This window comes from Ooceraea biroi, chromosome 3 (genome assembly GCF_003672135.1).
Source record: "Ooceraea biroi isolate clonal line C1 chromosome 3, Obir_v5.4, whole genome shotgun sequence".
In the NCBI taxonomy this organism is placed as follows: Eukaryota; Metazoa; Arthropoda; class Insecta; order Hymenoptera; family Formicidae; genus Ooceraea; species Ooceraea biroi.
Genome location: NC_039508.1, coordinates 9,211,925 through 9,224,315, shown reverse-complemented (window position 1 = coordinate 9,224,315; position 12,391 = coordinate 9,211,925). Strand labels below are relative to the sequence as shown.

Below are 12,391 nucleotides of genomic sequence, written 5' to 3'. Positions count from 1 at the left end.
GATTGGAAAACTAAAATTGTTAAAATGATGTCATCTAATTAGAATTTACATGTAATAAAATTTAGTTTATACCATTTAATAACGAATTTAGTTAAACAAGTTTCTTTTTTCAGATTAAAGTATACATATGTTCTATCACTCCCACATTACATTAAATAATATAAATTTTAGATAAGCTTATATAAATATATAGATATATAATTTAGATATAAATATTGATTGAAGTTATATTAAAGATTGTGCTTGCTTGTAGAAATATATATATGTATGGACATTTTTAAATCATTAAGCATTAGATACGCAATCTTCATCACAAAGTATCACATACTCTCGCAAATGATACGAAACAATTGTTGTACTTATTCTAGCTAGCATTTAGTATTCCTTTACATGGTAGACTTAGAATCTGGAAAACCTGACCTGAATTATTGTGGAAAAAGAGTCATCAACATTTTTTTAGACACTCTTGCTTTTACACTCGACTGACTATGAATTATGCCATCAATAGCGTCAATTATTTTATTTCTTTTTGATGAGGTATCAACAAATTCCGCTTTTTCTATTTTTTCCTCTTTGGTAGTGTTTACATCCGCGACTTCTATGTTACAGGAGGAATCTCCGATGTCGGATACATTCATATCTTTCGATTTCTTACGTTTCTTATCTTTCCTCCCTAATTTTTGCGTAACTTGCGGATCTTGACTTTTATCAGCATTTTCCTTATCAGAAATTTCTCTATCAACATTACGTACGCGGCTCATTTCATTCTTCAGACAATCTTCCGTGTCAATGCTCTTCTTTTTCTTCTTTCGTTTGATATCTTGTGCTTCAAGTGTAACAACTGGTAATGTTTCAATTCCTGTTGTATTCTTGTCTTCAATTTCGGCTGAATGATCAATCTGTTGCTGTTTCATGTTCGGCTTCTCTAATATATCGATATTTATTTTATCAACACTTATTTCAGTTTGTACGGTAGATTTGAATTTGGCTTTGCAGTTTTCTTTATTACATTTGTCTTTCTTCTTTTTACATTTTTTTGAAGTTAGTATTTCTCCTTCCTTGTTCTTATCTCTCTTCAGCTTTTTATTTCTATTTGTTTTTTCAATTTTTATATTTGGTTCTTCAATTATTTCTTCAACTTTGACCTTCTTCTTTTTCTTTGATTTTTGATCCACGATATCTGTTTTCTCGTTTTCCAAAGTAATAACTTCTGGTTCCGTTTTCATGTCATTTATTTCCTTTTCCTGTTCCGGTGATTCCTGTATTGTTTCTAAACGAGATATTTTACAGATTTTTCTTTTCTTAATCCTTTTACTTCGGTGTTCATTCAATTCGTTATCATTAATTTCGTCGCAAAAGGTTTCTATATCTAATGCTTCGTTAATACACCCATCTGAGACAGGAGTCGCAATGCTCTCGTGTTTTCGTTTCTTCTTATGCCTTTTATTTTCAACTTCAAATTTATCCAACTTAGTTTGTTCCTTCTTTTTCTTCTTGGAAGAATCTATGTTGTATTCGTACATCATAATGTGATCACTAAATGTTACTCGTTTCTTGTCGCTTTTCTCATCCGTCAGATCTAAGCCACAATTCTCTAAACCAAACTCCGATCTAGATATTTCGAATTCTTTGCCGTTACAATTTCCTTCAGATTCCGTATCTAAATTTAAAGCTGAATTTGTGAAAGCATTTTTACAGCCACTATCAGTAATTTCAGCTTTTAATTTCTTTCGTACGTCGTGCCTGTTCGTTTCGTCGAGGTGCAAACCAGCATTTTGAAATCCGTTTTTTCTTTTTTCCCCAGATTTTTTGGTAGTGCCATCAGTATTAAATGTAGAGTCTACAGGACTATTCCATCCCAAGCAAGGATTGTCAAAAGCATAATTGCTTCTCTCATCAGAGTCTTTCGATACTTCACATTTAGTTGACGTTTTATCTATTTTCGGTGCAAATCCAAACCCTACTCGTTCGTTCCCATTTTGGGAGTCAGTCGTTTCATTATCAGTCATATTACTGGCCAAACTCTTATCGCAAGTTGGTTTGCCATTTAATTTAGATTTAAAGTAATCAGTCATACTACCACCGTTAATTGTGACAATTCCATATTTATTATTTTTTGTATCAACAGCTTCCTCTTCATAGGTACTATTATTTTTTTCTACACTGGCCTCTATATCAGTTAGTTCTTTCCGACCGAATATATTTGCTAAATCTTTCGATTTATATGTGGCTAGATCTTTACCGCGTACAAATTTCTGACAACTGCAAAGAAGTTAATACTTTCTTAGGTATAAAATTAGCAGAATATTCAGCTAAATTCATACTTATATAAGTATCTTGTATACATCTATACACTATATATGTAACAGTAAGGCTGGTATTCATAGTTGAATCTTATATTTAAGACTGTCTTAAGTTTATCTGCAGATGTATAGATCATTTCATTGGCTATGGAGTATCTGAAGATACACTTAAGATGGTCTTAAATATAAGATCCGACTATGAATACCGGCCTATGAGCACTGATTTAAATACTTACTACACACGTGCTGGATTTTTAGATTTCAGTTCCGTTGACTGTTTACTCAGGTCATTTTTGTTTTCCAACTTCTGAACCATATCTTGATCCAGATTTTCCTGTAACTGCTGCAAAAAATCTTCGAATTTATCGTGATGTTCGATCCATGCCTCTGGATTCTTATCATATCCAATACCTTTAGGAAGATAGTAAAAATTGTAAAGAAGAATGTTTATAGAACAATTAATCTCTTATATAAAAATGATAGTCTTTTATCTACCAGTTGTATTACTCTTGTATGGTATACGACAAGGTTCTGGATTGCCTTGTTCGTTAACACCAAGACCTTTTCCGCTTGTCCAGCCCATTTTCTCCAACATTTTTTGACCGATTTTATTCGAGTCTGCCAAATAAATAATGAAAATGAATAATGACAGGAAAAAAATGTTAATCAAGCTCACGTACTTGTACATATCGGAAGCATGAATTCATGATAAATTAAACATGAAAAATACGTCGAAAAGTTTTCATATATAAAAGTTGTAGATTCTAGGTGTTTTACCATCAGTCCAATATTTTCCTCGTGGATTAAGAGTCCATTTCTGTTTTCGCCGGCGTTCTGCAAGCATGGCCATGTTTCTTGACTTACTTTAATAGTCTTTAATCTTGATAAACTCGCAATTAACTATAATTAAACAAGGCACAGTATACAGATATATAGCATATTTATAAAAATAATTCTGTTAATTATTCTTTTTTTCTGGGACAGATAATGCCAGATCACAAATAATTCTGTTAATTATTCTTTTTTCTGGGACAGATAATGCCAGATCACACTTTGAAAGTTTAATAAAGCTGCTCGTGGCTTCGTGCTAAGATCAGGTTATAAGCAGTGCCGCCAATTCGTGGCCGCGACTAGTGTCCCTAGAATACTATATTCTATATGTATTCTAGGGACACTAGCCGCGACTAGAGAGCCTCTCTAGTTATAATAGACAATATAGGAACATAATATATAGGAACTTTTCTATGTTACACCAGAGAGAAGCTTGAGAGCGGTCACGCTCGCGTTTTAACCAATGACATATATAAATAGACCAAGCATTCCCTCAAAAACGTGAAAGCGGAAGTTGGCAGCGAGACTGAAGGACAGAGCTACTTTGCGTCTACTGCTCTCTCACTTCGATGTACGATGTAGAGTGAGAAAGCAGTAGACGCAAAATAGCTCTGTCCTTCAGTCTCGCTGCCAACTTCCGGTGAGGGTCTTCTGTAGAGAGAATGCTTGGTTTATTTATATATGTCGTTGGTTTTAACTGTAACGCCTCAAACGTGGACATATGCGTTCCACTTGACGCTCCCAACGCTCGCGGCGCCATTCTATCTTTATTCAATATTCAGTGAGCAATAAAGACAGAATCACTTCAATCACTTCAATGTCCACGTTGAGGCGTTACAGTTAAAACGCGAGCGTGACCGCTCTCAGGCTTCTCTCTGGTTACACACGTGTCATGGCAAATGTATTGTAAATGGCATCTTATGTGTATGAGTCATTTCGCGCGTTCTACAGACGCGTCTCTACTTTGTGTACGTGAAGTTGTGGTTGGAACTTGTTTTCCGACGCGCAGTCTAGATCACACTCACCACTGGACTCTGGAGTGCGATTAGGCGAACTGCGTTATAGAGTTATCTTCCTCATTGTGATCAGACTTTTGTGAGCTGAACGCCATGTATTCTACCGATTCCGATATGAATAACGGCGTAAATCGTGGTAACGACGTCGGTGACGCGTTTGGATGCACCAGGTATGAGAGGAGTCTTGTATTGAACGCACATGTATTCTGTGTTTGTATCGTTGCAACGTGGATTATTGTTTCATTTCATGATGATCATATCCATACTGACACAAATGGAATGTTAGGATACTTCCCTCTTACAAATGTTCCCTAATTTTACAATATTTGCATAATTAAAGTATACGATGTGATGGTTATTCATATTGTAACAATGGAAGGTAGATATCGTAAAGATTATTGCTATCGCGACGAGAGGCATGGTGCAATTCAGGTGATACGAAGCAACTGTTCGATGATACTTAAAATGTTGCTCAATCGTGTAAAATTGATTCTCTTATCTGGTTTTATCATATTGCGAATTACTCATGTGTTCCAAGTGAACTAAAACTGAAATTAAAGACGTTAGATGTATTATTGAGATATACAATTCACTAATAAACCACTCAAATAACACATTAAATATTTAAAATAACTTATAAAAAAAAATTAAACAAAAATACTTGGTAGAATGCAATAAAATTATTCTTACAGGAACAGTGTAGCTCCTAGTATAGCACCATTACAAACGGCACCTACTGAGCGTTATGCCATGTACTACAATATGAGTCATTCCAAGCGTGGTTTGGCTCTTATTTTTAATCACGAATTTTTTACGATTGGACATCTTAAACCTCGCTGTGGTACTAATGTAGATTGTGACAATTTAATTAAAACATTGAAGAGCCTTGGCTTTGAAGTAAATGATTTTCACAATCCAGATCACAGAGATATAGTGAAACAATTAGAAAGGGGTAAGCGGGACTTCAAATTACACATTTATTTCATCATTTCATCGAAACATCTTTCCTTTTTGTTAATAAACATTTTTTAAAGAAGTAAGAAAGATATTGTAAGACATCTTATAGCATTGCGAGATGTAATAAAAATAAAGCGATAACATATTCTTCTTCACAGTCGCGAACATGGATCATTCCCAACATGATTGCTTGATAGTGGCTGTATTGAGCCATGGTGAACTTGGTCTTCTGTATGCTCATGATACCGCGTACAAAGCAGATTCTCTCTGGTATCACTTTACCCCTGATAAATGCCCGACACTTGCCGGCAAACCTAAGATGTTTTTCATACAAGCCTGTCAAGGTGATAAACTGGATGCTGGCGTTACTCTTAAGGAACGTACCGAAACAGATGGACTACCATCTGCGACATTCCGTATTCCCACTCAAGCGGACTTTTTGATTGCCTACTCAACGGTACCAGGTATTATCGTTTTCTGTTGTTACTCAATATCAAGTATAGTCATATTTATATCAATGAAATACTTTTATATTCAAGGACAAAATGCATTATTATGTAGTATTTCACATTCGAAAATTTGGGTTTATGTAGATTATTATGTAATATATTTATATTCTGACTTGAGCATGAGACTTACTGAATACAAACTTTGTCAAAAAATTAGATTATTAACGTTCCGAAATTAATTATCTTTATTACCACGGACTAACGTAATCATCTCAGATAATACAACAATTTGATCGTCCACTTAGCAGCTCATGTGAAATATCTTACTATGCAAGGATAATTTTTAAAATCAACAGGTTATTATTCCTGGAGAAACACCAGTCATGGATCATGGTTCATGCAAGCGTTATGCCTGGAATTACGCGAGAACGGTACTCGCTATGACATGTTGACTCTGCTAACATTCGTGTGCTTGCGTGTCGCGCTCGACTTCGAATCCAATACACCCGACAACATCACTATGCATCAGCAGAAGCAGATCCCGTGCATCACGTCCATGCTGACGCGCCTGGTGAGATTTACAGCGCCAAAAAATAAAGTTGCATAGCCTGCAGGATAAAGGAAATTGTTGCATTTATATGCATTTATAGTAGGTACGTAAGCCATATTATATGGTTAAGGCTGATGCATATATCAATTTATGCACCACGGTACTCGCCGTATATCATGGCTACCGTAGATTAGATTTTAAGCGTAATATTTTACATTATCCATATCGTTTTAATGATCTTATGTAGATGATGTTCGTGTTCCCTATAAGTATTTACATTCAAAACAGCATTATGATATAGTTTCTTTTGCCAGTGACAAACTTTTATACGGGAAGAGATTTCTCTTTCACTTTTTTTCTTTTTTTACTTTCTTTTTACTTTTTTACTCGATGTTGTTCCTCCTGAATCTGTACCAGGAAAAAAAAACAGATACAACTACTGCCATAATCGTAATGAATTGTGTGCTTAATTATACTCAATCTTCATCCATACATGACAGAAAAACATCGCACGATGTAATGAAAAAGATTGCATTTCTATTTATTTTTTTTCTTTAACGTATCAGCACAACTATTTATGATAAGCACTAAAGTATAAAATATGAGAAATGCCGAAGCACTTATTAAACTTCCGACATTCTCATGTCTGCAATTAAGGTACATAATAAGTACAAATGAAAGATTATCAATTACAGTAAAATTATATATATATATATATATATATATATATATATATACTATATACAGCTATTCTTAATCATATTTTCAACAGTAATTCATATAAAAATACAAAACCTATATATAAATATATATATAAATATATACATATATATACTATAAAAAAAAATCATAAGTATTTCATACATTCTATTACAATAGCATTGATGTTAAATAAATAGAATATTTTTTAATCGTATATCTATGATTAAATATATGTATATATGATGTGTGACTGTCCTAATTTTTACAAGTGCATACATATATTTTGTACGGAACTCGTAAAAGCAATGTGTGTACGTTCTCTGCAACAAGCAATAGCCTGGCATCAATAAAACAAACAGTGTTCAATGTTCGACTTTCATGATGCATAATAGTAATCTGCCTGAGATAAAGTAGTTGTGATTTACTGTAAGCTGCAGTTACAACGAATATTCGAATGTTACATGAAAAATGTTTAAAAAAAAAGAAAGTACGAGATAAGCTGCATCCTATACATATATTATAATTAGATTATTAAGATTGGTTACCTGCAAACACCAAAATCGCCAACGGGTGTGCAACGGGTGTCGCCAGGTTTGGCCGATATAACGGATAGATAAGAATTTAAAAAGGGTAGATGAATTATTAATGTATATGGCGGAAATTGCTGTATTCGCAAGAGAAATAGTAACGAGAAGAAATTTGCGAAACGTGATACAGAGTCTTTCATAGTAAAAGTAATCGAATTCATATGCCTTATACACTCGCAATTATTTGATAACTATATATATGTAAATTGCATATATAATATGCATGACGTATATTAAGACATTTTCTATATACAATGGTAGTTCTCATTTATTGTTCCTCGTACGATAAGATGTTTGCAATTTATCATATTATATAAACGCATTTCGTGATGTGAGCATCTTGTCTAAATGACGTTACACAGTGATTGCTCAAGGATATAAGATGCTGCTGCAAATTTAATTTGCGCAATGTCTCCCGCATTGTCTTTTGCATTGTGATAAGTGTGTGCTGAGAGTAGTCACTACGTGTGACACGTTAATCCATTTTTCGAAATTGCAATTTTTTCGTATCGATGTTACCGAAAGATTTCGAGCAATTTTGCAACACCTTTATATATAATATTACTTTTAGTGATACATGGATCTTAAGTGTGTGCTTTGTACCGCATATGTACTTTGTAAAATCTTTCTATACACGAACTTGTATACAAATTTACAAAATAAATTAGTAAGCTAAACCAACACGTCGTAATTTTTTCTTTTGACTAACTCGTATGCGTAAGTAAAATATATTGCAATATGTGAGGATCATCTCAGAATTTGAGAGAAACTTTTCCCTTTGAATAATAAAAGATATATTTTATGTTGGCTGTATATACCTAATATTTTAATTATACATAAGTTTTTATGTTATATTAATAAATATTGTCATCAAAATTCACGAAACTGTAAAATTAAAATCATTTTCTTATTTCAGAAGTGGTAACTTAACAACAGTAACAATATAAAATATTTTTTGTACAAAAGGTATTAATTAATTTAAGTAGTTAAACTATGATAATTCACTGAAGATGACAATGAATGTCTGTGTGTGTTACGTGTACACGCACGTGTGTATATACGTTATCATGTTACGCGGTTTCTAGATATGTAATGTCGTAGAGCCAATTTTTCTTGCGGTGATACACTTCGACTTTGCATACGTCTTACAATAATACAATGTATGGTCCCTTAAGCAAACACATATAGTTACATATGTCATTGAGGCACTTGTCCAGGCATGTTGATTATCGTCACTTTAGCTGGTAGTCGTTGCGACCTCTCTGGCGCCGTATATGGACGGATTAGCTTTGTACTCGCGTTACTTCCATTATGATCAATATTTAACGGACTTTTATAACCATAATCAACATTTAAAGGATCAAATATCGTGGTCACAGTTTGTGTGCTTTTCTCTCCAGCGATAGCCTCTACGTTGAGCGTAGAATTATGCGAGAGAGTCTCACATTCAACGGTTGATTGTTCAACTGGAAGAGGGGCAGTCTTATTTCTCCGTACGAAAGCTTTTATGATGCCTTTCCCTTCGTTAGTGCCTAGAAAAACGTTTCATATACGTGCGACATATATAATCACGTGCGATACGCATTTACTATATCTGTAGGTAATACATACCATTACAGGACTCACTTATTGCAACTTCATCCTGCAATTTTTGAAGAGCTTTTATTAATGGCAAGTAACGCAAGAATTTATATGGAAATATATTTTTAAAATCATTTTTTTCACAAGCATTTTTTCGTAAACAATTAAAACGTTTATCCGTTACCTTTGTTGCCAACAGATCTTTGATGGGTTTGAAAGGATTTGAGTGTACGGATATCCTCGAAGGCGTATTCGACGCCACGGATTGAGATTCTTGGATCCTCTCACGCTGACTAGAATTCTGCGACTGTTTGATTCTACCATTCAGAGTAGCATAATTTTTCACTATAGTATCCAACAACCACCTGCACAGAATGAGATCTGATCATCAACATGGAAGTACATGCTGTTGAACCCTTGTTATGCGCACGTATGTAAATCTTTTTAACTGCGTTTACGAGCTTACTTGTACCCGTTCCTTATACCCATGGTACTGTTTTTCGATTGTTCCTTGTCGTAAATGCAGGAACAAGTTTCTACTCTCGTTGGACATCTTGTAGCATTGACTACGCGTTCCACGTCTAAACGTTCGACCAGATCTAATTCATCGATAGCTCCGTTTAGGTCCTGTTTGTTGGCGAGTCTGTGCAAATGTCACAAAACTTGGAATGAGATCTTAATATTAACGCGCAACGCAGTTGCATTGTGTCATCGACAGAATTTTCTAGTACATATTCACGTAAATACATGACCCTAAACAGCTTTTCATGGGTTGCATATTAAAGACACGTGAAGCGAATAGTGCGCAAAAATACAAGTGTGCAGACAAATAAGCATAAATTCAGATCCCTTACAACAACAATGGTTTTGTTGAGATATTCTCGTGTGTGATTAATTCGTTAAACACGACTTTATTTTCTGCGAGACGGGAAATATCGCTAGCATCCACCACGTATATAAGACCGTGTATCTAGAAGACGTCAAAGTGGACATAGAAATACTTAATTTCTCATTGCACCATAATTGATGCAAATAAAACAAATTGATAATTGAATTTACTAATGATCTCATTATAATTATTCGCTTATGTACAATTATATATGTTGTTATTCTTTAAGAAAATTCGCACGCATCACTTACATCGTTGTAATACTTAGGCCACAGTGCCCTGATTTGAGAACTGCCACCAACGTCATATATTTTTACCGAATAGGACTTATGCTTCAAGGATACTGTGCGGAATCCCATCGTAGGCAATACATCCTGATCCGGATCTACGACACAAGAATTTATGCAATAGGAAAGATTATCTATAAGATAATGAGAATAATTGAATCATAAAAAGAATAATGTACAATTTTTCTATAATTTCTACATTACAAGACATTTAATCTCCAATTTTCTTCTTTTAATTTTTCCAAGATATTTACCGCCACTGATGTGATTCAATATCAGGGATTTCCCAGCGTTATCCAGCCCCGCAACGAGCAGAATAATGGTCCTGTAAAATGTAAAAGGCGAATGTAAACAGAAGAAGGCTTCCCGGCACACGGCGTGCACCGTTCACGTGTCATAAATAATGCATACTTCTCCGCGGGGCGATTCCTCCGCAACCGCCTCCACATGCTCCTGATGCAATTACCCATCGCGGAAGGAAAGAGAAAATCCGCGATATTGTGCGTCGCGCTCTTAATTGCGCTTCAACAACCGTTCTCTGTCACTCATCGCGTTGTATGATGAATCTCAGGTAACCCCGCATGATCACCCGTCGCTGCACACACACTACCGCACGCGTGACGCACTACAAGCTGCGATAATGCAAACGTATACCGGGTGTCCCAAATGAATCACCTTACATCGACAAGTCATTCGTCATTTTCTCTCTGGAGAATCTTTATTGCAACAATATATCATAAATATTAATATGAAAATACGAGAAAAAGAGAGAAAGATGCGTTGAATTGTATTTTAGAAATAAGAGAAGCAAGCGTGCTGAAGTTAGGTGCAAAAACGTTCGATCGACTCGTCGTTCCTAATCTAATAAAGCGCGCGCGCGCGCGATAGCTGCACATCCCACATTAACGTATTATCTCGTCTGACATTTACAACTAACGTAACTGTCCGGGAACTGTCTTGTCTCTTGAGTGCTCTTTCCAACGCTCTATGACAAAACAAATAGAACTAGGAATTGAAATAAAAGCAGAGACTGTGTATAAAATATATTTTTAACATTATGCACATTATGCCCTTGAATATATAATTATAGACCCTGCACTTTTATTTGTATCATAACAGAAAAACTTGTTAATTGATTCAAATATAATCGTCAGTCCTCCAGGGAAACAATAATCAATTAAGATCAATCCGACCACTCTGGCAATCTTTATTATTAACAAACCAACTACGTTTCGACCCCGTTTTGGGCCTTTTTTAAGTCTACCTGTTACATCCTACAAATACAATTTAAATGAATTACAACATACAATTTAAATAAATTACAAAAATTAAGACACGATGACATATTCTGTACGCAAAAATGTCGGTTGTGTTACAACAATTGACAATGAAGGAACAACACTTACTGGCTGGAAGTAACAATTTTAATGTACACGAACGGAGACGAACGATCAGAAGAGCGTCAAACTCACGACTGGGACAAATACATTTCAGAAAAATAGTCAAGAATTTGTCAAAATAGAATCGTAAACAGAAGGCATGCTTATGGAAGTTTCCATAAACTTACAGAAGGACACAGAAAGCGTGCCTTCTGTTTACGATTCTATTTTAATAAATTCTTGACTATTTTTCTGAAATGTATTTGTCCCAGTCGTGAGTTTGACGCTCTTCTGATCGTTCGTCTCCGCTCGTGTACATTAAAATTGTTACTTCCAGCCAGTAAGTGTTGTTCCTTCATTGTCAATTGTTGTAACGCAACCGACATTTTTGCGTACAGAATATGTCATCGCGTCTTAATTTTTGTAATTTATTTAAATTGTATTTGTAGGATGTAACAAGTAGACTTGAAAAGGACCCAAAGCGGGGTCGAAACGTAGTTGTTATTGAAATATAATATTCATTGTTATCCTAATATATAGAACTGTAATTAAATGTTATTCGTAATAAAAAATAATTATCGATTATATGGGAGTTGCTTATGTATTTTATATTTTACAATGGCACGCTTCGTGATTTCAAATTAAAATCGGTTTTTCTGTCGAGTGCATATGTTGAGGAAGATTTTCATTTATTGCAATTTTTCAATTAAAAGAAAATCTTTATTAAAGAATAAATTTCTTTTATTGGCTTTTTTGACGTATCTTTACGAAAGTAATTGAACACTATAAAATATTATTTCTTCCTTTTCAAACTTATATCAATGGCAAAAAGCGTTTCTGCGTATTATAAAAGATGTCAG

At 34.5% G+C, this 12,391-nt stretch overlaps 3 protein-coding genes across 3 annotated transcripts; 1 reads left to right on the top strand and 2 right to left on the bottom strand.

Annotated features, from left to right (window-relative positions):
* Positions 1-174: 174 nt before the first annotated feature.
* LOC105278080 lies at positions 175-3,432 on the bottom strand. The gene is made up of 4 exons (XM_011336897.3): positions 3,081-3,432; positions 2,799-2,921; positions 2,540-2,714; positions 175-2,262 (listed from the first exon to the last, which is right to left on the bottom strand). Exons 1-4 carry the CDS (start codon positions 3,151-3,153, stop codon positions 426-428), a joined length of 2,208 nt encoding a protein of 735 aa, XP_011335199.1. The 5' UTR covers positions 3,154-3,432; the 3' UTR covers positions 175-425.
* Positions 3,433-3,939: 507 nt separating this feature from the next.
* On the top strand, positions 3,940-8,072 carry LOC105278081 (caspase-1). The gene is made up of 4 exons (XM_011336898.2): positions 3,940-4,320; positions 4,843-5,102; positions 5,266-5,571; positions 5,913-8,072. Exons 1-4 carry the CDS (start codon positions 4,244-4,246, stop codon positions 6,161-6,163), a joined length of 894 nt encoding a protein of 297 aa, XP_011335200.1. The 5' UTR covers positions 3,940-4,243; the 3' UTR covers positions 6,164-8,072.
* LOC105278082 (ADP-ribosylation factor-like protein 13B) lies at positions 7,821-10,995 on the bottom strand. The gene is made up of 8 exons (XM_011336899.3): positions 10,564-10,995; positions 10,407-10,477; positions 10,117-10,250; positions 9,831-9,946; positions 9,443-9,619; positions 9,161-9,341; positions 9,007-9,037; positions 7,821-8,927 (listed from the first exon to the last, which is right to left on the bottom strand). Exons 1-8 carry the CDS (start codon positions 10,620-10,622, stop codon positions 8,593-8,595), a joined length of 1,104 nt encoding a protein of 367 aa, XP_011335201.1. The 5' UTR covers positions 10,623-10,995; the 3' UTR covers positions 7,821-8,592.
* Positions 10,996-12,391: the final 1,396 nt, after the last annotated feature.

Excerpts from the sequence above, each read along its gene's own strand:
- LOC105278081 (XM_011336898.2), top strand. The coding sequence starts at position 4,244 with ATGTATTCTACCGATTCCGATATGAATAACGGCGTAAATCGTGGTAAC. Across the intron at positions 4,321-4,842 it reads GACGCGTTTGGATGCACCAG|GAACAGTGTAGCTCCTAGTA; the intron begins GTATGAGAGGAG and ends TTATTCTTACAG. Across the intron at positions 5,103-5,265 it reads AGTGAAACAATTAGAAAGGG|TCGCGAACATGGATCATTCC; the intron begins GTAAGCGGGACT and ends TCTTCTTCACAG.
- LOC105278080 (XM_011336897.3), bottom strand. The coding sequence starts at position 3,153 with ATGGCCATGCTTGCAGAACGCCGGCGAAAACAGAAATGGACTCTTAAT. Across the intron at positions 2,922-3,080 it reads AGGAAAATATTGGACTGATG|ACTCGAATAAAATCGGTCAA; the intron begins GTAAAACACCTA and ends TTTATTTGGCAG. Across the intron at positions 2,715-2,798 it reads ATACAAGAGTAATACAACTG|GTATTGGATATGATAAGAAT; the intron begins GTAGATAAAAGA and ends ATCTTCCTAAAG.
- LOC105278082 (XM_011336899.3), bottom strand. The coding sequence starts at position 10,622 with ATGGGTAATTGCATCAGGAGCATGTGGAGGCGGTTGCGGAGGAATCGC. Across the intron at positions 10,251-10,406 it reads ATTGAATCACATCAGTGGCG|ATCCGGATCAGGATGTATTG; the intron begins GTAAATATCTTG and ends CTTGTGTCGTAG. Across the intron at positions 9,947-10,116 it reads GGCCTAAGTATTACAACGAT|ATACACGGTCTTATATACGT; the intron begins GTAAGTGATGCG and ends GACGTCTTCTAG.